Consider the following 25,055-nt stretch of genomic DNA (forward strand, 5'->3'; position numbering starts at 1 on the left):
TTGGAAGCTTTTCAGATGACATTTAAATAAGAAATTACATTAAAAGCAGTTGTAATAATTACAAAGAAAAGGTTTTAATGACATTTTAAATACTGTATTTCCTTGGCATGAGTTGAGGTCCAAAGGTCTCTCAGCTATTGAGAAAATACAACGCAGATGGTCGTCATTTTGTTCACATAACTTACAATCTTATTTTAACGTACATTAACCTCAACATCGGTATTTCATTATTTAAAATTATCTCAGTGGAGGTGTGATAAATTGATTCATGCCACCCTGTGAGCCAGCGGACATTTGGCACATCCACATTTTCCCAGGTCTCAAACCCCCCCAGCTGGCTCACCAGAGTGACATGAATCAAACACCCCAGCTGTTATTAGATATTACTGCTCCATTACACATTCATCCAGATGAGACGATTAAAGGCAGTCAGTGCCTACTGGGTTCAGTGCTGCTCTGGTCCGGCTGTTAAGTCCACGTCTTTATATGCAGGGACGTGGAGGTCTTTGTTTCCAGCAGCCAAAATTGTCTAAAAGTTCATGAAGTTAAAAAAGAGAAAAGAAACAAACAAGGAAATGTTGCCCCTGCAGTTCATGACGTCATCATTCAATGGGTGCACGGTGTTTGCTTTTTCTCTTTGTACGGGAGTTCAAACATTCAAATTATTTAACAAGAGCTATTTTGAAATTCAGAACCTAACTTTCTTACGAGATCCAAACAAGTTTGATTAGAATGTCAAAAATCTTGCAAATTTTATTATCAAATTTCTTTGACATAAAAGCAGCTGATAACTATTTTAGTTGCTGATCTGACAGAGTATGGAACCTATAAGACAACTTATTTAAAACGCCGATGTTACGTTTTCTCCACTGCGTAGTGAGAAAGACAACGTACATGGAGGTGTGTAACATATTAAACAGTCTGTTCACTTAGGCAATGCTCCACATAATCCTATTTTGTGTGTTCATGAAGATATAGACTGTTACAACAAAAACATGTCACAGGGGAGAGAAGATGAAGGGTGGAGGGATTCTGGCTGAAAAGATGAGTAGGGAGGATAAAGGGATGCTGGAAGATCCAAAGAAAAGAGAGAGGTGGCGGTGGGGGCACCAAGGAGAGAGCGCCGTTGTTTGGATTGTGCAGCTCTGGTCCTTGGTACCTGGTCCAGGAGTTTCCACTTTCCCACATCTGCATTCTTCCAGGTTTAGGGAGACTTGGGTTGTGTTTGAGGAGTAGAATCAACTTCCTCCAGGACTTCCTAACAGGAACCTGTGAGGAAAAACAAGAAAGAGACACCTTCTTGTGACGAATCAACTATAAAACACACAGAGTTCAGAGAGTGCGGAAAACTGTGGATTTGAAATATCCTCCAGTGTGTCTCTTGAACGGCGGTACCGGACTCTTACCAATCTGCTCTCGCCCGAACCGCCTCCCTCCTCACCAGCCTCTTCCTGTCGTCCAGAGGCCGGGCCAGAGCTCGCAGCACTCGGGCCCGAAACGGCAACACCTGGAACAGTAAAACATGTTGAAAGAAACAATAATAAAACACCAAGTCTCAACAAATATGTCAAATTCATTGATATTTTATAGTAACTTCATAATAAGAAAATCCTAACTTTTAGAACGTATTGAACAACTTGACACGGTTCTCAAACATACAGAACTCTTTGAGTTTTACCTCATGCTCGGGGAAGCAGGAAATGGCATGGATGCAACGCAATGAGGCGATCCTTACGCTCTGCGAGAAACAAATAAAATATTTGTCAGCGCTGTTAACACTTTCACGCTGCGCAATCATCAGCCGCATCAGACCAATGAAGACGCAGTATGGCACCTGTGAACACGGAATGAGCTGCTCGCCGTCTTTTTACATTCATGAAGCTTTTTTATTTATTTTAGATGGGGGTGCACATGCATTTGTGACTGCATCACACAGCAATACGATATATAAAATACATAGTTTGATACGTTTTCAACATATGATACATGTACCCGTTGCTGCTCACAATCGTACACAATCACGACAGGAGGGTCCGTACAGAAAACTCCCTCGTGCATGCCGTCCCACTAACCATGGCTGGGCTGGAGGTGAGCGCCAGCAGCCTGCTGACCAGAGCCTCCAGCTGCTGGATGAGCGCCGGTGGTGGGTCGATCAGGACGGGCTCCAGACAGGACAGGGTGGACAACTGGACGCCCTGGTCGAGACACGACAGGGCCTCCAGCAGCAGAGACAGCAGCTGGATGGGGACAAGACAACTTCACATTAATACTGACCATTTCCCAGGTGTTTAAATAAAGTGTGAGGCGGCCACTGATTCCAGTATTTTGTGGTACCATCTACTCACCGCTGGTAGTTCAGTGACTTGAACCTGCTTGGGCAGTTTATTGACAATGTTAGACACAGCCTTCAGGTAGTTGGGCTTCTTCTCTAGAAGAGGAGACAGATGAATAATATAAAGATGGTACCTAGAACCCGAGACGTGCAGAGAAAGAACCTAAAACCCTCAGGAACAAGTGACTCAGTTGGAGGTTATTTGTTCCCTTTTGGAGATCTCACATTAGGTCTTTCAAATACTCCGTAAGTGTTTGAGGTTTTTGAGCAGGGGCGAGCCTCTTTTGTTACAACCTATATGTAACCCTTGGTGAGAATATTATAATATATATTATACACTTGATGGATATTACAGAGTTCATCTGAAAGTGCTAAACTAAATAAAAGTGTCTGACTCTTCAATTCATGCCCATAGATGTTTACACTGCAAATTATCCGAGGTGCGACTGAGATTTCCATCAGGCAGTAGAATGGATAATAAACCAACAGGTTGTATTTTCCTTCTCTAGTCTCCCCTTTTTCCTTTATCTATTATACAAATATGGCTGACTATGTGGTCTAGGAATCAACAAAGCTCAAATTGCTGCACCAATGTGGTCGTTTTTTTTAAACATTCATTTTGATCTCTTAATGTGCAAAAGCAATAAAGCTGGACAAATAGAGGTAACACAGTGTAGAACAAAAATAGGTGTTTACATACGTACATGTTACATATGTACATATGTTTCTTTTTGTCTGCGAACAGGCCTTTTATGAGATCATCAGTACATCGTGCCTTAAACTGAATTACTTCTATTCACCAATCAACTCAAACTTGTACCTTGCGGCGCAGCGTTGAAGCCCTGGACTAACTTGGCTGAATTCTCGCTGAAGAAGCGCTGGCGGTACATGATGCGAACATCGGCATGGCAACCGCGGTTCAGGATGTCGGCGGAGTCGCTCATCAGCAGCCGGAAGCCGTCTGCCGCCGCTGGACCCAGATCAGCATCATCGAGCAGAGAAAAGAGCTTCAAAGAAATACACAGTGGAAGGAAAATGTAAACAAACATTTGTCCAGTCCAATTTAACTTGGCTTTGTGAACTGTTAATGGAAAGATTAACATTGTTTTATTGGAACACATGGTCCAGCTATATTCAATAAAGCATATTATATTGTTTTTACCTTGTCAGTCAGGGTTGTGAACAGAGGGTGGTATCGGAGAAGCAGAGCCTTGGCAACCTAGAGACGAGAGCAACTTTATGGCACCTGCTGCTTCTCATACGTATAATATAATTATGTTAAGTTACCAATTAACTTACTAACAGCAGAGAAAAATAATATTGAAAATAGTGCGACTCTTACCCAGATCAGGAGGGTGAAGGCCTGAGTGCGTACAGATGAAGACGGGGAGTCCAGCTCACTACACACTCTCTTCATGGTCCTCTGAATTAGGCTGTCGAGAGAATCGCCTGAAGAAGAAACCGAGGCATCAAAGAGAGGCATTTAGTTGACAAAGTGAAGCTCTCGGTTTTTGGAGGGAAAAAAGGCACGTAAAGACCCAAACTGACCCTGTGGTCTCTTATTAGCCAGGCCAGCGAAGCACTTTGCAGCCGAGGTGTATGACAGCGGGTGGCTGCAGGTGCAGCTCATCTCCTCCAGCTCGGCCATCAGGTCATCTATCCGAGGCACCTCCACCTAAACGACATGCACAACACTTAGAATATAGATATATTTATTAAAAAAGAAGAAAACACATTGCAGAAGTATTGAGACTCACACTGCGAGGCAAGGAACACACGCATCCCAAGAGCAGACAAACCATCTGGGACTGGCTCCACGAGTCCCCCTGCTGCTTCTGGGAGAACATCAAGTTACAGTGACGTTAAAAGATAAAGCGCACAGTGGGGCAATGATGAAGAATGTTTGGGGTGCGATATCTAAATAAAAGCACTAGAAATAACTGCGGTCACTCACGTACACAAATCCATGTATGTACAAACCTTGAGCAGCTGGATGTTGGAAGGGAACGAGTTGTCGGGCAAAAAGGAAACGTCACCATCCAGGAAGAGAGACACGGCCCTCGCCGCCGTCTGTCCAGCCAGCCTGACGACACGAAACACCCCCAAAGGAAAACGTAAACCCCATGAAAAATGTTCTTATAGTACTTTGTAAAAATAAATCTGACTACTGACTGAGAAACATCTGAATTCAAATCTAAAAATAAGCACAGCAGGCAGAAGCAACTTGTGAAACTATTAAGTTGAGAACAGGTTCACCTACAGTGTTACTGTGATAACAATGGAAACTAGATGCACGTAGTAATGATGGTTATATGAAACTGTTTAGAAAATGAAAAAGCAAGCAATTATAATTTATACCATTAACCCCATTATAAATATGTTCTCTTCAACACATTTGAAAGCTCAATAATTCCCCCCAAAACAGTCAAAAGTATTCCAAAATATAACTGATATTTGAATATAGTAGAGACAAGTTATTTTTCTTTTACAAAACATACATAGTGTTCTGGTTTTCAGAACAAAGAGCTTACGCTAACATGTTGAAGAGTGCATGAGAGTTTGTACTAACGTGGGCTGCAGCCTGGAGCAGGAAGTACTGATGACAGGGACCATGGCAGACAGGACCACCTCCTCCAGAAGAGGACTACGACGACCAGGTGACTCCTCTCCTGAAAAACAGGAATAAGTAGTACAAAATGTTTCAATTTCAGCTAAAATTATTCACTTTTTTAACGTCATCAACGGGGTTGTTACAATGTTAACCTGTTTATTGTTGATGGATTTAATCACTTCAACAATTATACCTGGAACTGCTTTTAAACGTACAACATGGAAGACTTAAACATGAGACAATTTGAGGATGACTGAGGTGGGACTGGAATCAAAAAGCAGCACATTATCCGTCGTTAAAGTAACAGTCATTTGGTGAGGCTTGAATGAAGGGTTATGGTGGAAGGTAAAAAGGCAAAAGGGTCATTAGTATTTGAAGGACTGCTCACCCTGCAGTGCTGCCTGGAGGGCCAGAGACAGCAGGCGCGGGATGATAACGTCATGGAAGCATCGTCCCGTCTCCTCAGTGTCCTGAACCTGCTTGGCTATTCTCTGGAGACTATGACACGCCAGCACCACCTCCTCCACTGAGAAAACTACACCACCTGAATTAAAAAAACACAACATTCATCTGAAACGTCATTTCTTGCATGTCATTTGATACAAGCACATTGCAGATGGGTGTCTGAATGAATGAGTGAATGAATGAATATATACTTTATTAATCCCCAAGGGGAAATTTCGTGTCGAGTAGCAGCCATTTACACAGAAAATAAGATAAGAATAAAAACAACAGGGATGAAAGATATATAAGATATATGCAATAATAATAGTACTAATAAAGATAACCATAACAATAAAATAGCTGGATGAAAGAAAGAATAACATTAAATTAACCTAAACAGTAGAAGTGCAAGAGTGCAAGTATGTATGTGCATATTAAGTGTGTGAGGTGTAAATAAAATTAAAACAACAACAAATGTCAAATAATGTGCAACTAATGTCTGAAGTGTCAGCTCGGAGTATTGACGCTCACATTTCAGAATTTGATGGGTTAATGGTGATGTTACTGGGTCTGCACGGCTTGACCTTCAGCTTTTTGTGTTTGGAGACAAACTAATACGTAATTGTATTATAATTCGAAGTGTGTTTCATATGTTTTTGCAGTTTGAGATGGATTGTGGTCCTGGTGAGGCGTCATCTATAAAAGCTGAATGAATCTCTGCCTGAAGTCAGAAAACCATCTTTCCAGACAGATTACCTGTGTGTGCTGAGCTGAGGACCTCCAAGAGGACAGGTGTGCTCTCCTGGACAACACTGGGTTGAGTGGACACCGCAGCCAGAGCGGACAAACACCGCTGGCGCACTGCATGATGGGAATTAGTCTCAGAAGCTGCTTTGTTGTCACCTTGATCCATGGGCTCTGAACAGAGGAGAGGAAAAGGTTTGCAAAATACACTTGTGAAACGTCTGTCTGCCGACATTTCAATATTTGTTATTTATTTGGCGGGTTTTATTTTGCTTTAAAATGCAAAGTTATATTTTTGTGATCAGTATTAAAAAATAAATTAAGTCAAAGAAATACATTGATTTCTAATACTATTTACAATTATTGTATCACACAAATTAGTATCATTTTTTTTTCTGTGTGTATTTTGTATTGTGTCATACTTACGAGAAAACATCTCTTTCTTTAGTCTTGGGATCAGTTTAGTGATAAAAGCTGCAGGGTGCAACTCTGCTAAGGCTCCAGCACACTCCACCACAGCAAGACTGGAGGAAGAAACAGGGCAAAGACTCAGATGGATACCGTTTAGTAGGGTTGTCCCGAACACAGAGATCGTTATCGGGGCGGGTCAAGCGATTCTTTAATTGACTGAATCGGTTATATTGTGCCTGACCCGATCCTTCGTATTAGTTTTAGTCAGCTGTCACACAGGCGTTTCTACTCATGAAGCTTTCATGCACATTAATGCAACGAGTGCAGCCGTAAGTACCAAGCTCGTATGCAGGCTTTTCTATTGGATTCATTTGAATGTACTTGAAGTGTGTGCACCTGTACCATGTATGAAAATACAAAAAAAAAAAAGAAGGAATCGAAATTGTATCGGCAGACACTCGATAATACATGACTCGGATCAGGAGCAAAAAAAGGACATCCCTAATTGGTTCAACTGAGAAACAAAAAGTACACCGTATGAATTTTAAAAGGAGAAGTTTGAAGGATTTATGGCATCTAGTGGTGAGGTTACATCTAACTGAACACCCCTCCCAAACCCTCTGGAGAAACAAGGTGGTGCAACATGGCGGACTTGACCACTATGTAGATATGAAGGGCTCATTCTAAGCTAACGAAAACCCAACGATTCTTATTTTCAGGTGATTATACGCAAGAAAACATAGTTATGAACACTATATAATACATTTCTGCCATCAAATTTTCATTAATCCTACACACTGTTCCTTGAAAGTGAAGTAAACTGTGTGTGTGTTTAAAAAAAGGACAAAAGGAGGAGAGCTGACCTGACTTTGTTGTCCTCCTCTGTCAGCAGCAGTCTGGTCAGGTGATCTATAGCCAGCTCAACATCAGAGTCCAAGAGCAGACCTGAGAGAGACAGTAGAATTGAAGCAGTGCTGAATTTCGCACTAAATCCGACTCTGCTGCAGGCTGTGGATGTTAGAGTTTGTCGCATCTCACCCGTTTGTTGCGCCAGTGAGGTGAGCAAAGAAGCGGCCGTGATCTGCAGGCTGGAATTAGTCTCCGTCAGAGCTGAAAACACCATGGTGCACAGAGACGGACGGAAGGCTAGAAACAGACTCTCTTCTAATGTGGTGGGATAGGGTGGAAAAGAAAAGAGGAGAAGAGTTACAATCGGAAAGAGAATTTCATCTTTTGTCTCCATTGTTATGCACAAACAGCACTTAAACACAGATACAGTATAAACAAAAGTAGTAAATAATCCCTTTGGAAGTTCCTTAATGACTAACTATCACAGTTTACACATTAATTTACACAGTTTACACACACCGTTTACTTCACTTTGATACTGTATTCTTCTTACTGTTTTACTACTGTTATAACTTTATTGTTATTTTATTTATATTACTTGATTGTTTTTTTGTTTGTTTTTTTACTATGTGTCTCTATTGTATGCAAGGCTGCTGTAATCCCGCAATTTCCCCACTGAGGGACTAATAAAGGATTATTTTATTTTATCTTATCTTGTCTTCATAAATACACGTGACCACACGGGGCATCTGGAAAACTAATGAATGAATGTCAAGAGACAATAAACTACAGCAAGCTTTTCATTCTTGTCACTGTGCCGGGTGCTGTAGCTTGAAGACGCTCAAACACCATAGACAGACAGACATGCAGATTCAAATCTAAAACAAAGGTATTCTTTGTCGTATAATTTAATGATTTGCATCCTTATTTATTGTTGTTTAAGTGGAACAAGACGCAGCTGTAAGAAATGGATTTCACACATGAGTGGTGTGGAATTAATACGTTGCCCTGAAGCAATAAACACTTGCCGTTCTCGCAGGTTTTTACCGACTGAATAAATCGCTGCACCACCTCGAGCAATGTTCGTCTGTGGGAACACTGCACAAGAGAAAAGTCATGTTATAGCTTGTTAACAATACTGATATCATCACCCATAATATCAACATTTTGACTTTAGAATGAACGACAGGACAGATTTAATAAATATATGAATGAAAGATAGATACAAAACGTGCTTAAATTAAAAGCAAACAAAGATCTGGGTGTCAGTCTTCACCTGTGCTCTGCTATTGTACTGCTCAACGAGAGAGGGCATGACCACGTCTGTTACGATGTGGCTCGCCCTGTTGGAGGCGCTGCAGGCGGCCTGTAGCAGCTTGGCGCTGGGCCACACCAGCTTCAGGTCCGGCTCACACAGGTGATGTTTGCAGTCTAGAACAACATCACACTTCCATTAAAAATAAAATAAAAAAATAGACCACTCACTGCACTTTCCAGGTATGTTAGTGACTTTCATTAGAGAAAGAGATTAAACAAAAATAGGGTTTTGATGGGATTAAGAGCAGGCAACACTCTGGTTTCATTCATTCATTCATGTTCATTAAAGTCTCCCGTTCACAACAGTTCACCTTTGAGAACGAGATCCAGAAAGGTGCTGAGGGAGTCCTCAGAGTCAGACTTGAGGACTGAGCGAGACAGACAGGAAGTGAGTGCGGTAAGAGCAGCGAGGCCAGCCGACTCAATCTTCTCGCTCGATGTCTGAAACACCTGCAAGGAAACAACAAGAGGGGAACATTGTTAGCTGGTTTGTTCTTCAGATTCACAAAGAGATGCTTACATTACCGGTTTGTTTACTTTGATCTAAGTGGTTGGAATGAAAAGGTATATTTTGACACATTTCTATGATTGATTTGTGATTTCAGCATTTATCTTGTCTCTTGTTAAGAACAAAAGAAAATCAGTCCAGACTGTTGTGTTTTTCTTGGCTCTCAGAGCAAGATAAACTGCATTTGTTTCCTTCTTCCCATAAGGCATTGTGTTTTGAGTCATTTCCTTGAGATGCTCTCAATGACACTCTCACTTCTGATCTTATCAGTTCATCTTTGTGTCTTGGAGCCTTAATTTGGAGTTCCAATGTTTTTGTTGGCAACTAAACAACCTAAGCTAAAAGACACAAACTAAAAGACTAACACTGGAGAGTTAAGAAAAATAAAGTTGGTTCATAGGAATGCAGCTTCAAAGATAATTCTTGTTTTTCATTCCTTGCAATAAAGATAGACAGAATGCCATCTCCATTCTCAAAAAAATAAATAAAAAAATCAACACTTAAAAGATGTTTAAATATTTCTTTACAAAGCTAAGACACACATGAATTAAATAAAATCCCATGTACTATTAATGTTTTGTATACATTTATCTCATACAAACCTCTCTCCGCAGTGACGCCCACAGTCCCTCGAGGAATTCCGCCACATCCTTGTGTTCATATTGTGACACACCAGCAATCTGAAAAACATCCAGTGTGGTAATGAGAAAGATAAGAAACCTCTGCATCAACTTCACAAGTTGTACAAAAACCCTCCTGCTCTGGGCCTCTCAGCAGCTCCTCTGTAGTTGTAAAGACTCACTCTGGTGATCAAAGGAATGTCAACAGTGTATCATCCACAAGTACAAACTTTAGGAACATGGTGGAGATGAATAGAGATTTCTCACCAGAGTCTGCAGCGAGTCCAGCTTCGCACTCTGAACATCCGAGTCCAGTTTCTCAATGATGAGCGGGAGCAGAAACTGGAGTGGGGAAGTAATAAACAGACCAACTCTTTCTTTAGGCCGTCAGAAAGATTTACGTGATCCAAAACTTCTCAGGTCACAAAATCTCCGTTGCACGAAGAAGCAAAGTGAAAATGCAATACCTCTGCAAACCGTGGTGTCCCAGTGAGGACATCCCTCAGCGTCTGGATGAGCTCCTCTCTGGTGATGCCGTGGGGGTCGTTGGGAGGCTGAGGTGGGTGGAGAATACACACCATTCAAGAAGAGACCACACACAGAAATCACAAATGCACCTACACACGTTCACCGAAGAAGAATGTCCTCATGCCACACAAAACCCCATGTCATGTTCCCAGCATTGTGGCAAAGTACCGGTCGTTCCAGAGAGTCAACGAACGATGACGCAGATATGGGAAGCGGACGTGAGCAGACGAGGGGGCAGACGCCGGGTTATTATTTTTAACACGGTTAGTCTGAGGTCACAGGAAGTCGGTGATGACATTTCTGTCTGCTGCCCTCTCTGCTTTCGTCAGTTCTCAGGCAAAAAGCAGCTGAGTAAACAGGAACTTACGGGGCTGAAGTCAATGGGGAAATAGCAGGACGTCACTTCGAACAGCTCCTCTGTGAATTTACCTGAGACAGCAGACAGGAAATTAACGGGATGCAAAATAAGAGTTGCGCTCGGAATGTGCAGTAAAAAATTAGATCAGAGAGGGACAGAGACACAGAGAATATGGCGAGAAAGATGCTGAATGCGCACACGCATGCACTCTCACCTAGATCATAACCTCGGAGGATGATGCTCTTGGCGATCTGGAAGGCTAACAGGAGGTTGCGGGGGTCTCTCTCTCCATCCATTGACTGGACAAAACCAAACGCAAAGTCTGCCCCCAATCCCTTCAGTTCTGTGGAAACGTTAAACAGGAACACACAGTTCTGTCGCAGTTCTGCAAGGCGGCTGACAGATATATTGGTTTTACGCATAGTGTTTGAAGAGTGTTGACAAGTTTTCACAGCCGCCAGTTTGGAGAAATTACACCACATCCATCTTCCTCAAAATCTGAGGACATTGTTAGGACGGACGGACGGATAAATACTTTATTCATCCCCAAGAGGAAATTTGTTACACAGGCTACAACTGTGTTGAAGATTGATTCGGCAAAAATAAATAGTACGTTGTTTTATAAACTGAGAAAGAAAATATATGACCAGCAACCAGCATCACATGAAATCTGATCGAGTCTTATTCAAAAATCTGAGGTCCAATGTTTTTAAGTCTCAAACTAGAGTTCAAATATTCCACATTGAGGATCCTTTTCAGGGGATGTACCTGCTGCCTTTGTCTGTTAAATCAATTATTTTCTTGTATTTCATCAATTTCTTATAAGCTATTATTGAAGTGCTATTATTATGTTTACTTCTACTTTAGTGGAGATACAGAGGTGAGGTCATGTTGTTCCATCACACATGCTGCGGTGATTATTATAAATACAGGTGGCCAAACACAAACAATCACAAACGTCTATGCAAAACTTGCCTTGAATGCTAATCACTCAACTGCCGAACAGACAGCTGTAACCACTCTGTCCTTTATTACAGGGCTGAAGTGCTCCGAGGTGAGTGATAACTACGGTGATAAGTCGGCCAACTGGTGAGATTTCTAAATTTCAAAACTCACTCTGCTGTTTTGGATTACATACTTTTTCAACACAGAAGTTTTGTTTTTTGTTTCAGTCATTGTGAGGAGCTGTTTGTGCCTCCATCTACTAACTAACTACGGTGAATCAGACTCAAACCTGGCTTCTCTTACCGGCTTCTCGGCTCGCCATGAGGTTGATGAGCATGTTGTAGACACACGTTCTCTCAGTCAGCATCAAAGACTGGAAAACAAAAACAAAAAAACAGACCCTATGAGCTCTTTACACACAACACCCAGAATTGAACAACTATTTAATGAGTCAAGTTTACCAACAAAGTGTACTTAATAGAAGAGGAAGTGCTTCGCAGACATGGAGGGAAAAAAGAATAGCATCATCACACTCGAAGGCTGCATTAACACATCGGGGGGCAGGGTCCTGCGGCTGCGTGTCACTTAAAGGCCCATTTGAGTGACACTCATTTGATTTGAGTGACACTCGTTTGTTTTGAATGGCCCATTGATCGCTGGTTACGTGCTTGGCATTGTGATGTCATGTGTGTGTGTTACAAGAGTTAGGTGTCAGTGGATGACACACTTCTTTTATGCATTTTCACATCTGGTCAAGGCCAGCAGATGATTAATAGACTTGTACAGTAGGTTGATCAGGTATCTTTCTTCCTCAGCAATTAACTAAATATTGTGATTTAGATCAATGCTTTTGTCCTATTGTTTGCATCCCCCATGCACAAACATGCACAAACGGTGTATGTTAAAAATGTTAAAATATAAGGTTGCCTGCTGCAACTTTAACATCTTAATTATAAAACCGTGTCAAAAGGCTCACCTGAACATGAACATCCTGGAACAAAGACCTCAGCATGGACACGGCGGAGCCAGGAGGCAACACTGTACATTTTGTCTGGGTAAAAAGCAAGAAAACACACACACACACAAAGTGTACGTTGGTCTCTCTCGTCACATCTGGAGCTTCTCAAAACGATGCTCAAACCTGCCAAGCAGCAACTAACTTGCAAGCTTGGCAGTCGGTTAATCTCTTGCAGGACGTTTCAGACGTTGTCGGCACTGAAAGTCTATCAGAGGCAAACACTCACCAGCGCTCTGAGCCCCTGTAAAACAGGCGGTATGATGACATAATGGTCCTTGAGACGGTTTTCAAAGAAGGCAATAAGCACTTCCACTGCGGAGACAAGGAGACATGTTGACAAACTAATCACTCTTTTCATACGTTGCATGCAACTCCGAAAAAGACTGCGGGCAACCAAATTTAAGTTATTTTGATAGATGTTTGCTTTTCAATATTTCATATAGCAGCCAACAAGGCAATGAGATGGTTTTGCACCAAAAAAACACAAAGAGCAAAGACGAGAGTGGGACTATTCACAAACTATAAGAGAAGATGTGTACCTTCTCTCTCTGTGAGACCTCCATAGCAATCGTGTAAAACCTCAGAGAGAAGCTGGACTCCTCTGGCTCGGGTGTGAGGCTGGGAGCTGGTTAGGCTCAGTCTAAACAGGGAGGGAAAGGAATATGTTAATTATTACCACGTATTAATACAAGAGCAACTCTAGAGGTTGAAATGTGATGTTTGTCAATGAATAGAAGACCACCATATAGGGTGAATATTGTTTTTAATTTATAGTCAATTAACACTATTCACTAGAAACACCTCATATCTGTTTAGTTGGGGTGACACTGGCAACAATAAATAACAGAATTTACATTTTGGAGGTGAAACTTTTTTAGTTCCACCACCTCCCCACATACTAAACCAAATTAAGAGCACAACAGAACATTTTAATTATACAACCATGTCAATGCTTTTGCTTAGTTTACATTACTAGAGTAAACATTACCCCAGTGCTTCCACCAGCTGCAGGATTGTGAACTGTCCATCTTTGACACCTGAACAGAAAGCCAAGTTTAGTGGATTGACAAAGCTCTGATAAAGACAGCCAACTACAAACACACACAGAGAGAAGACAAGTAATAGTAGCACAACTGCAGACTAATGAAGGACCCCGGCCGGGTTCAAAGGTACAGAGTTCATTGACGAGATGCTTTCCCCTTCGGGCACAAACACAGCAGCTAGCCCACCGGAGCGCAAACGACCAGGTTGCTCGTCGAATGACATTACGAGAAAACGAGAGGGATAACTACATGAAGTGTGTGCTGCTCCCGTGACAAAATGAGCAGACTAGTGTGACAGTGCGCGTGTGCTTTTGTATCGCGAGTCTCTCAACACCGCACAGGATGTTGTGGCGCTAAGTTAGCTAGTTAACCATCATGCAGTGTTGCGCACCCTTGAGGCGGTAGCGTGGTTCCCGCTGTGAGGTGTTCTCAGAAAACGTCGAAGCAAATATGAGAAAGACTTATTTACATGTTGCGGTTTCTTTGGCCTTGCTGTCCTGTAGCCCAGAGACAAATTCCTCCACAAGAGACAGCAGCAGGATACTGTCTGCAGCCATCGTGCCTCTGTTACTCAACTGGGACCACGCATGCGCGGGAAGTTAGGAGTGAAACGAACGGGAAAAGTGACTAATTTGACATAAGTCGTTTTAAAATAGGACCGTTGTCGAACAATGCAATGTTACGTAGAGGCCACTAACTTACGCGTGTTTTGCTTGAAATTGACATGTTTTATGAATGTTGAAATGAAAACCAAACATTAGTTTCTGGTGCTGCCTTCAGGTGCTGTCCGAATTCCAAAACTCTGCAAAGAGTCGACTGATATTCGTAATGTGAGCTACTTCTTGACACCGTCTCCCCCTCACACCGAGGCACAGTTTGGTCCCTCTTGTAACAAACGAATCATTAAACGTATAACTCAAAGCAAGAAACATATAAGCTGCACATAACAGCTATGCGATACCCCCGCCAGTGTCGAGTTTATTCGCAGTCGTGCCCATTTATAATTGCTTTTCTTCCTGACGTCAGAGAACCTAGCACCTGCCTGCTTGCATACGCGCAGGCGTGAAAAAAAAAAGTTCGAATGCTCGAGCTCCGGATCCACCGCTCGTCACCTTTCGCCAGCGGAGAGGGGAGTAACGTTTGGGGGGGATTAAAAGAAAAACAAGCTGGAAACACCGTCAAAGAATTTACGTGTGGGACGCGGATGTCTGCGAGAAACTGCAACTATCAACTGCGTTCGGATGAAACTCGTGCGAACGTTCACGAGTGCGCAGAAGTTTGTGTTTACTGGTGTTATAGTAGTTAGCTAGCTGGTTGGCCCTGTTAGCTTGTTAGCGAGGAAGGAATGCTGGACTTCACAATTCACGACTAGCACAACTTAACGGGCAAGTTGGAGAACTGACATGTTGCGGTTTATGTCCTAACGTAAAAAAAAAACACGGTTTGGCAGTTGTTGCGGTTAGTGGCTGATTTGGCAAACGGTTAGTTAACGTTAGTGCGGGGGCCACGAGCTTTGAATCTTGCGGGGTCGTGTCACAGTCAAACAGCACTGATACATGAGAGGAAACGCGTATTGAGCATCAATCTTACAGGTATATATAACGCTATACACACACACACACACACACACACACACACACACACACACACACACACATATACTCATCGCTATTAAACATCCAAGTGTCCCCCCTGTCTTCGCCGCCACGGATGACCTGTAGGCTCACAACATCGGACCCGCGACCCGTCCTCTCCATCGGACCTTGTTCATCGTCGTCTGCCGTGATGGGCCCCCTCTTCAGCTAGTGCGACGTGTGGAAACAATCTGCAGCCGTCTCACCATGGGCGGATGTGTGGGGAGATACTGGGAAGGCTGGGAGGACACACAGAGCCGAGGCTCGTCCAGGAACGGCGGACGGGGAGGTAAGAGGACACGTGAGAGGGGCTTCGCCAGGTTAACTCATAACGCAAGGCATTCTCGCGTAGCCACAGCATGTGCCTTGCACCTAACGTATTTATATGCCAAGCGAAGACATTGCGAAATCAAGCTGGCATCTCACAACTGTCTCACTTCTGTGTATTACTTGTATGTATCGCACAACGCCGTGAGAGGTGGTTGAGACTCCCTGCATCCAGCTGCATTTCACTCCGATGCATCTCAAGTGGCCACTTGTGGTTGGGTTTCACCCCCTCGCTCACCTTTTTGTTATTCTGTGGACAAACTGACTGCTGCCAAACAGAAGGACAGAGGACTGTTTGGTGCATGACTCTTGAGTGGTCATTCTCCATGGTCAGGGATTCATCTGCACTCTCAATGCACTTAATGTCTTTATCTGCACGCTCAGATGTGTGTGTGGGTGTGTGGGGGCGGGCATGATTTAGATATTAAAATTAACAGCAAATAACGTGTAAGGGCATTGGCTGGAGTTTGGAGATGCATTCTTCATTGTAAATGCAATACAGTTACGACTGTATGTCTGAATTCAGACTTTCAGACCGTGTGTGTGTGTCCACTGCAGGGCAATATACCAGTTGGCTGCTTTTTTCTTGGTGATTTATTCATTTTTTTCCCCCAGTGCCTGCTTTCTTATTTTGCCAGCAGACAGTTTGCGGTGTAACTCTCCTGTGCTGTTTAATTTGAGCACCTTAGATTACCTCTACGGTGGCAGACTCTCTATCAACAGAGATTATAGCCAAATTCGCGTACACTTCTACGCCTACATTTGCCTGACATCTTGCATCTGTACTGAGGCCTACAATTTTCTCACCCAATAATTTCAAGCACTCACACTTAACCCGACAACGGCAAGCTTGTTGGACCAACTGCCAACGGCAGTGTGGTGACTCTGTGAACGTCACATTGCATCAGAGTTTTAATGCAGGTGGAGTTACCAAGCAGGAGCTTTGCCGTCGCTGTAAGTGGCAACGCTGGAGCTGGAGTTAACATTGATTCTCGGAGTTGCTGATATGTGGATTATTCACATCGGTGAGGTTGCGTCCATTAGTTACTTACCTTCCCGGAAGATAGCATTCTTCCAAAGATAAACACTGGCACGCTCCCACATTTTTGTTCTCTTCCACTTGTCTTTGATGCTGATGGGTGGAATTTGGATTGCTGCTTCAGCACTTAGCGAGAGCAAATGTTACATGTGCAACCAGACTGAACTGAAGGACGCAGGCGCCGCACAGCTGAATTGGCAGACGTTTCTGAATCTCTGCATAGTTTCGACCCAGACAACAATGCCGATGATATTGCTTATCATTTATTGGATTATTAGAGGAGTAACAGACCTGCAGCAGGTTTATGAACGCTGTTATAATAAACCAGCATTATAATAGGAAACAACCCCGATACGGCTTCTGAGATGTGGCCAAATCTCTGCTGGGGGTCAGTAAGTTGGTCAATTGTACCAGACACTCCAGCAGTTAAACAATTGCAAAAGATATTGCTTCACTCAAAAGCAAAATGGCGGAAATGATTTAGTTGGCGACAAAGTTCCCTTTGTAGTGACTGTTTTATGTCTGGTACTCATTTGGATGCAGGTTCTGTTCCCTTCATTTCCTCCAGTTACTGATGTTAAGTCTTTCAGTCTGCCCTTTTTCCAAATTGTCTTGAGTTTACATCAGAAGGCAAGGACATTTTGGAGAATGATTTGGATGTTTCTCACCCCCCGGCCGCATGGCTGTATTCCAAAACGAACATCTGATAGAGATTTTTCAGATTAAGACCTTCAAAATAATTTGTCTTTCTTTGTTTCCTGCCAAAGTGGCCGTCGGATAGACTATTTCAAGTTCAAGCCTTCACAGCCAAGGTTCCCTAGGCTTTGGCAGTGGTTCGTGGTAATTTCCCACCCCTTATTGGTATCAACAGACACTCCCTACTAGGCGATGCTTCGAATGAAAAAGAACAAGTCCCATCATGCCCCGCTGCGTCACCGACTGGCTTCTCTAATGGGACACAACCTACCCTGTTGGACACACCTTCATGCAGACAGACTGAAACATAATAGCTCATGTGGTAGCACTACAGTATAGGTCAATTTATTTATTTCAGTTCCGCCCAAACTGTAAATTCCTTTAAATTCCTTCATGAAATGTCTCTGTGACCGCTTTTCCTAATACATGAGATAAAGAAAACACAACATGAGAAAAGATGAACTGGGCTGTTTTGGTCATTACCAAAAATACATATAGCAAAACTGCCCCTAAGAACTATAATTTTGCCCCTGATATCACTAGGAGAGGGGCAAAAAATGCCCTCACAATTTCCTCTAATAATTATGATAATTTAATTAACTTAGAAATGTAATGAAATTAGAAATGCGCCTTCCGCGTTTAAATCAAACGTCTGGACTTCCTGTCACTCGTAGTGCCGCTGCTCTCACAGCTGTTGCGCAAGACACAGGACAACATGCCCGACACAGCGCTGCTCAAAGACTTTAGAAAAGGCATCAAACTGGCTATGGGTCCTCTAGTAACGCTGGAAGCGGCCGTCATTCAGACACACTTTCTCACGTGAAATCCACCGTGTGGCTCTGGATAATATTATAAACCCATGGTGGAAGCCGTAAATGAAAACTGCTTGCACAAGGATAAGCCCCACCCCTCTTCGGCGCATCCAGCTCAATGACAACATTGATGTCATGTTGGTCAGTTTGTCTGCTTGACAATCACATTTTTCTGAAATAAAAATGATTGAAGTGAGATGAAACTTGATCTTCTTAGATACAATATGTCAACAAAGTTTTCCTTTGGGGACAATTTGCGGTGGAATAAATCGCAATAATCAATATATCGCAGTATAAAATAGAATCGATTCCCACCCCTTGTAGGTACAACGTGATTAAGGTAACAAAAAAAAGCAATAAATATAATTTTGAATTATAAAAAAGAAAGAAAAAAGTTATTGTTAATAGTTGTTTGCAAAATGTAATAGCAATGAATTACCACAAATAAATAAGAATACAATTGAATTTGATTGTCTGATTTATGTTTTCTGTTTGTTCTTTTGTTCAAAAAATTAAAACACTAGAATCTGTAGACTACTGCCTAATAGTTGTATTGTTGCCATTTGATGACAATTGCTCATATATTGTATGCCTAAATAAGTATATTTATTATTTTGAACAAAGGTTAAATGTTATTTCACAAGTTTCAAAAAGTGCCCCCAATCTTTATTGAAATGCCCCTGGATTTCAGTCGGTGGGAGCAAAAATTGGTTGAGAATAACTTTAAAGTACAGGTTTATCACATTTAAAACATTTAAAAAAAAGAAAAATGTATCCCCAAGGCAGGAATATACTCTGGTTGAACAGGGTTGGTCAACATGTCCACTGATTCTTAACAGCTAAGATATTTAATTTTTTAGAGCAAGTACCTGGTTATGATAGGTGGACTATACAGTACAGTAGACGCGGTTGTTGGTATTAGTGAACGGTGACAGAAAATGTAATAATGTGATGGTCAACTTAATTAATATCTTTACATTTTTGCCTGTTGGCCAGAAAGATAAAGGAAACATTTCAATACATCACCACTAGGTTTTTCTCACCAGCATTTATCTGCAAAAACAAGCAGAAATATTACTTGAGTTGAGCGCCTGACCAGGCTAATAATAGCTCGCTGATATTCTGGTATCAGTGTAAATATTGGTCAATAAGTGATTCAGATTACTTTGTTTGTTAGATTTGAATACAATTAAAGTTTGATTTGGCACTGGCACATAAGAACACGCCACAATACCCGACAATCGGAAATTTGCGTACAGAATCAAAGATTAAAAGATATCTTTAAAGTGATTATGAAATGGTGTCGCCATCATCACATTGTTTGATGACACGAGACTAAGCACTGACGAGATTATATTTTTTCACTGTAAAATAACCCACCCGGTACATGTTTCCATCGCAATGTGTTAAACTTGTTCAAGGAAGCCTCATCAACAATGTACCACGCTACTTTTAGTGTTTTTTAAATGCAGTATGGATCCAGCTGTAGTGAACAGTTTTGCCCTTCAATAAATTACACCAGAAGCTTGGTTTTGTGAGACGGCTGTTGAATGTCTTTGCAGGGTCCAAATAAACGTCTTTTCCTAGACAGATAATCCTCTAACAGCCACCTTTTGCCTGTTTGGTGATCTGTTGTGTTTGCGTCCTCCTGACATACGGCACAGGGAGGACTTAATGAACCCTGTACTGTCATTATGACGTCTGTCTCAAGTCAGCCGTTTTTCGTGAGCCCATGCTGGATGAAGACACCCAGCTATTGCTTCACACGTCCTTTATGCATTGCCCCATATCTCTGTTTTGGTAGACTGGTTTGTTGAATCACTTTCTTGTTGTCACGGCTCGCTTTCCACACACGCACAATCCGTCGAGGCACACTTGTTTGCGTAAAATGTAAAAATCCTTTTGAAATGTTTTGATTTCTGCCACTTGTTTGGGCAGCTTTGTCTTATCTTGCATTTATTCCGAGTTCAGCTTACTTTTTTTACTCTTCGAGGATTCCCGAGTTGCAGGAGGGCACAGTGACAATACATGGCAGAACTGACACTTATCAAGTCTAAAGAAATCAGAGGCATCCTACTGCAGGAAAGGCCAAGGCTCCTCTGATTTGTATCGTCTCTGTTTTTTGCTCACTGTATATAAACTGTGGACTCTTGGGAAAATAGATGTCATGTTGATTTGCCGTGTCGCCAAGAGAGAACTGGTCTGAGTTCTGAGTGGGAAATCATTAAGATACTACAGCCGAAATCCCTGAGTGGCTCACAATGCAACATTTTTCAGCCAACTTTGATGCCAACCCAACAGAGTAGCAAAACATTTTGTAATGGTTTTAGTAAGTAAAGAGAGAAAGGGAAAAAGTTGCCCAATCGTGTTCCGTAGATGAGAGCATGGGGCCCCAACCTGCGTTATGTTGTCATAGCTGTATTATTTACATACGCATCAAAAACAAACAAGTAACTCATTATTTAAAGGATTAGTTTGTCTTTTGAAGAAAAAAGTCTTGTATATTTACGTTTTGGCAAATTTGCTGAATTAAAAGTATGCAGAATTAGCCATTAGCAGTTCCTGTGTTGCTGTATGTACTCGCACAGCTAATACTGGATCGCTTTTAGATCTACAATCAAGGAAATCAATAATGAAATGAACCGTAAGCTGCATGTCTCGCAGTTTGAGAACCTTTAGTATAGTTCATGTGATTTTGCCCCGGGAACAACATGAGACCACCCGCATCGTGCCAATGTTGTACGTGTACCTGTGTGTCTTGTATATGGACCACATTATGTTGTGCTTTAAACCCAATTCGTCGTCTTTGTAGACACCACATGTCCATTACTACTTTGGCTGAGTGGTAGTGATGAAGAGCCCTCTGCTTCACTCGAGGTGCTAATCCTACACCATCCAGTGTCCTCCGAATTACTCCTCCTAAGCCGCTTGCTCTATAAATAATTAGTTTGAACAGAAATCCAACCTCTTGGATGTGTGCGGTCTCCTTCATGCTCTTAATTTTTCCATCCCTGCACTCCTCGGTGAGTGGCGTCTCTGCCTCTCAGCCGTTTTGGAAATATAAAGTTGGACTGGTTCAAAGCTGGTTTCTGAAAACTGCTAAAGATGTTTCTGAAAAAAATGAACAAAAGCATCAAAAATAAATTTGCTAGTAAATGTTTAGATGCCGGATGGTGATCAGAAATATTAGTTCCCTGACCGGATGCTAGCGTGCAGTCTTTGTATGTGACCCTCAGGCCTCCACTAATATAAGTGCTCGACTGGCCCGGTGTTAATATTGAATGGTGGGGAAAAAATGGTACGGTTACAAAGAAGATTCAGGCCACACAGGTTCATGCATATTGCAACTCTGAATGACCTCCTAATTTTAGATTCGGGTGACGTACATAGTGTGTCGAGGGTGAGGTGTGATGTTCGCCGTCTCTGGTGACTGCTCCGTTTTATGATGTGTATAAAGATATATTTATTTATTTATTTTCCAATCCCGTTTGTCCCCAAGAGTCTCTGGGAAACTGGGACTGTACCACTGTTTTCCGCTTTTGACTACTCTTTTTTCCTCCCCATCGCAGGACGCAACGAGCCTCTGAAGAAAGACCGTCCCAAGTGGAAGAGCGACTACCCGATGACAGAGGGTCAGCTACGAAGCAAGCGGGACGAGTTCTGGGACACGGCGCCGGCCTTCGAGGGCCGCAAGGAGATCTGGGACGCCCTGAAAGCCGCGGCCGTAGCCTTGGAGTGCAGCGACCACGAGCTGGCCCAGGCCATAGTGGATGGGGCCAGCATCACACTGCCACATGGTGAGGACGGAAAAGACGTGGTTCTGACTCATTGCTGAAATGTCTAGGAAAAAACATCATGTTTTTCTTTGACACCCTTCTCCAGGAACTCTCGCAGAGTGCTACGACGAACTGGGGAACCGCTACCAGCTGCCCGTCTACTGCTTGGCGCCGCCTGTCAACCTCATCTCAGAGCGCAGCGACGACGACCCCAGCGATAGCCCAGAACCTCCTGTGGCACCCAAGAAAGAATTCCAGCTCAAGGTACTGTGACGCAAGCATCCATAAAGACTTAGCTTGGGGTTTTTCCTCATTGAATTGGGACTTCTGTCTTTGCCCACACTTGTAACAAATGCAAAATGTTCGTTAAAATGCCTATTAACTCATTTGTTAAAAGTAACCAACCAATCAAAGTCCGTTTTAGCTGTTTTTTATGTCTCTGTATCATCTCACAGCGCTGGCAGCCAGTATTACGTTACCGTCTTTCACCTGTATCCCCCTTTTGACCGCTGCAGGTGCGACTGTCCACGGGCACGGACCTGCGCCTCAGCGCCAGCATGGCTGACACCATCGGGCTGCTGAAGAAGCAGCTGCAGGCCCAGGAGGACATCGACACCAGCCACCAACGCTGGTTCTTCTCCGGGAAGCTGCTCACGGACAAGACGCGGCTGCAAGACACTAAGATCCAGAAGGACTTTGTCATCCAGGTCATCGTCAACCCGCAGGCCCTCCAAGGCCCCAAGCTGACACCCATCACCGCCATCGACACCCCCGCCGCCGCCACCACCATCGCTGCTTCCACTAACCCCGCCTCCTCGCCTGCGTCTGAATGACCAAGGACGCAGAGGATAGACGGAGGGATGGTGTGGTGGGCGGCACCAGACCAGAGCTGCCTCCTATTGCTGGATAACTTATGCTTGTTGAGACCGGCTACCGTTGTTGAATCAAAGTCGTACCGTGGAGGGACGAAACTACTTTGGGGCAAAACATGAGGGAGAAACTCATGAAAGTGCTGCTCTCTTTCATCTACCATGAGTCATTGTATTTTTAAAGAGTGACTCTTTAAGTGAATCCAGTCACCACTCGAACTCTGGAGATCCTCGTCCCCTTCTCTCTCTGAACAATCTCAAATTAAAAGCAGAACTTTTTGTCATGCTGGTGTGCAGCCTTTTCAACCGCATTCAAAACATGCACATCATGCTGCAGACTCCGCCTCTGCCCTTTTTTTTATCTGCACTAATGCTAACTAAGTGCCAATGGACGAAATGCGGAGGTGTTTGTCGGTTCTAAAGCACATTTCTACTATGACGCCCGTGGACTCTGCACTTCTTTTCTCCTCCACAGAAACGGGAGGGGAAGGCAGATAGTGAGATATTAAGCCCCCCCCCTCCCCCTTCTTTTATGTTATCGAGGAAAATATGTAAACTGAGCTTTTTTGCACATTTGAAAATTATTACTATACTTTTGTGGTAGTTTGTGTGCCTTCTACAAGACGAAACAAAACAAAAAAGGTTAATGTCCGGCAAGATGCTAGTTTTATCGCTAGGCTAAGCCTTCTGTCTTTTTTAAAATTCTCTCTTCGATCAATTCAAGCTATAACCGCTGCCTTTTTTTTTTTAACGATTTCTTGAATCTTACAGACAAAACATTTGGCGTGCGGGTGTGTTCTGGGCAAAAGTACTATGTTTTTGGATGACATTTCAGTTTGACGTAGCTCACAGAGACAAGACTGTTTCCCTGGTCATAGCTTTGCAGTCAATCATATCATTTTGTATCGGAAGGGGAAAAAAAAGGTCTTAAAAGCTGCATTGTTGACCACTTAATGACCCCCAGTCCACTAGGGGGCAGCAACACAGCCCTGATGTATTCAGTTCAGTTGCCGAGGGCTCGTTGTTCTTTTTCTCACCACCTGATGAATGTAAACCCAGTGTTCATTTGCCTTTTTACGCTTGACTCCCTTCACCAGCATACAGGCAACGACACGTTTTACATGTGGGATTGGTGAGGAGTCTGTGGAGCGTGGAACCAAAACGATGAGGAGAGCGCTGCAAAGCCCTGTAGACTCGTGTTGATTGTCAATGGAGCTGGTAGTACTAGCACCTCGTACAGGAAGTAATTTGTTTTAGTGTTAATATCAAAAATATCTCTTAAAGGGACGCTATGATTTGAAAGCATTAAAAGTAGACTCCTATCTGGACGAGTGACAGTCATCACTTTTTAAATATATTTTTTATATACAATGTATCATTTCACTTCGTATTCTGTGAGCACTGTGCCGCTGCATAGACATCAGACCTTTAGTGTTCTTCAGAGGAAGTGACGCTGTTGGTGACAACTCTCCAGACATTAGTTGACTGTTCGCTTGCTTGTGCACAAACATTAAAATCGACCACTTTTAGTGTTTTTAAATTAGCTGCCAGGTGAGTTCTTCAGGTAGGGAAGTGGCTCAGTGGGACATTGCCTGGATAAAAGGAACAATGCATTAACAATAGCGGGTTAACTTCAGTTCATACAGTCTTTGGTCAAGCCATTGTGCCCATTCCTCAGTTTGTACATTGAGCAGTGTCCGCCTCTCGCCTGTATATAGAAGCACAGCTTGCGGAGGCTGTGACTGATCGTTGTTGCGCAGCAAAGATAATTGTTTTGAATTGCTCCTCCAGCGTCGTCACCGACCACAGTGGCTGCCAGAGGAAAGAAACACAAACACAATTGCCTTGAATTTCGTGGCTGCTCGTAGCCAAGGCTCCCTTTAGGTCCGACGGTCTACGCTGTAAAACATTGTTGCTACGTTCACGCTGCAGGTCAAATTACACAGTTTAGATATCTACCCCCTTACCCCTCCTACAGTCACATGTGTATGACATATCGAATTGTTGTCTGAGCACTGTGAGCATATACAATACCGCAGTTTGACTCCATGGCAGCTTTCTGACATAACTGAGGAAACCGATCACAAATTCCCCCCGTTTCAAACTTCTAGTAAGTAGTTTCAAAGATCTTTGAGCAGGTTCAACTATCCAGATAGAAAATGTAAAGTTTTTTT

At 42.9% G+C, this 25,055-nt stretch overlaps 2 protein-coding genes across 2 annotated transcripts; one reads left to right on the forward strand and one right to left on the reverse strand.

Annotated features, from left to right (window-relative positions):
- Positions 1-107: 107 nt before the first annotated feature.
- Positions 108-14,288, reverse strand: mms19 (MMS19 homolog, cytosolic iron-sulfur assembly component). Its single transcript, XM_079238028.1, has 31 exons — positions 14,198-14,288; positions 13,674-13,722; positions 13,225-13,325; positions 12,912-12,997; positions 12,644-12,718; positions 11,971-12,040; positions 10,937-11,065; positions 10,732-10,793; positions 10,304-10,390; positions 10,104-10,178; positions 9,819-9,896; positions 9,020-9,158; positions 8,668-8,822; positions 8,420-8,489; positions 7,581-7,706; positions 7,406-7,487; positions 6,558-6,655; positions 6,144-6,305; positions 5,332-5,487; positions 4,902-5,001; positions 4,313-4,415; positions 4,090-4,167; positions 3,881-4,007; positions 3,675-3,781; positions 3,495-3,551; positions 3,153-3,339; positions 2,346-2,428; positions 2,073-2,237; positions 1,679-1,738; positions 1,407-1,507; positions 108-1,269 (listed from the first exon to the last, which is right to left on the reverse strand). Exons 1-31 carry the CDS (start codon positions 14,283-14,285, stop codon positions 1,239-1,241), a joined length of 3,087 nt encoding a protein of 1,028 aa, XP_079094154.1. The 5' UTR covers positions 14,286-14,288; the 3' UTR covers positions 108-1,238.
- Positions 14,289-15,569: 1,281 nt separating this feature from the next.
- Positions 15,570-22,845, forward strand: ubtd1b (ubiquitin domain containing 1b; the record flags this gene model as incomplete). Its single annotated transcript, XM_079237764.1, has 4 exons — positions 15,570-15,651; positions 21,806-22,033; positions 22,119-22,276; positions 22,528-22,845. 4 exons carry the CDS (start codon positions 15,570-15,572, stop codon positions 22,843-22,845), a joined length of 786 nt encoding a protein of 261 aa, XP_079093890.1.
- Positions 22,846-25,055: the final 2,210 nt, after the last annotated feature.

Source organism: Taurulus bubalis (genome assembly GCF_910589615.1).
Source record: "Taurulus bubalis genome assembly, chromosome: 2".
In the NCBI taxonomy this organism is placed as follows: Eukaryota; Metazoa; Chordata; class Actinopteri; order Perciformes; family Cottidae; genus Taurulus; species Taurulus bubalis.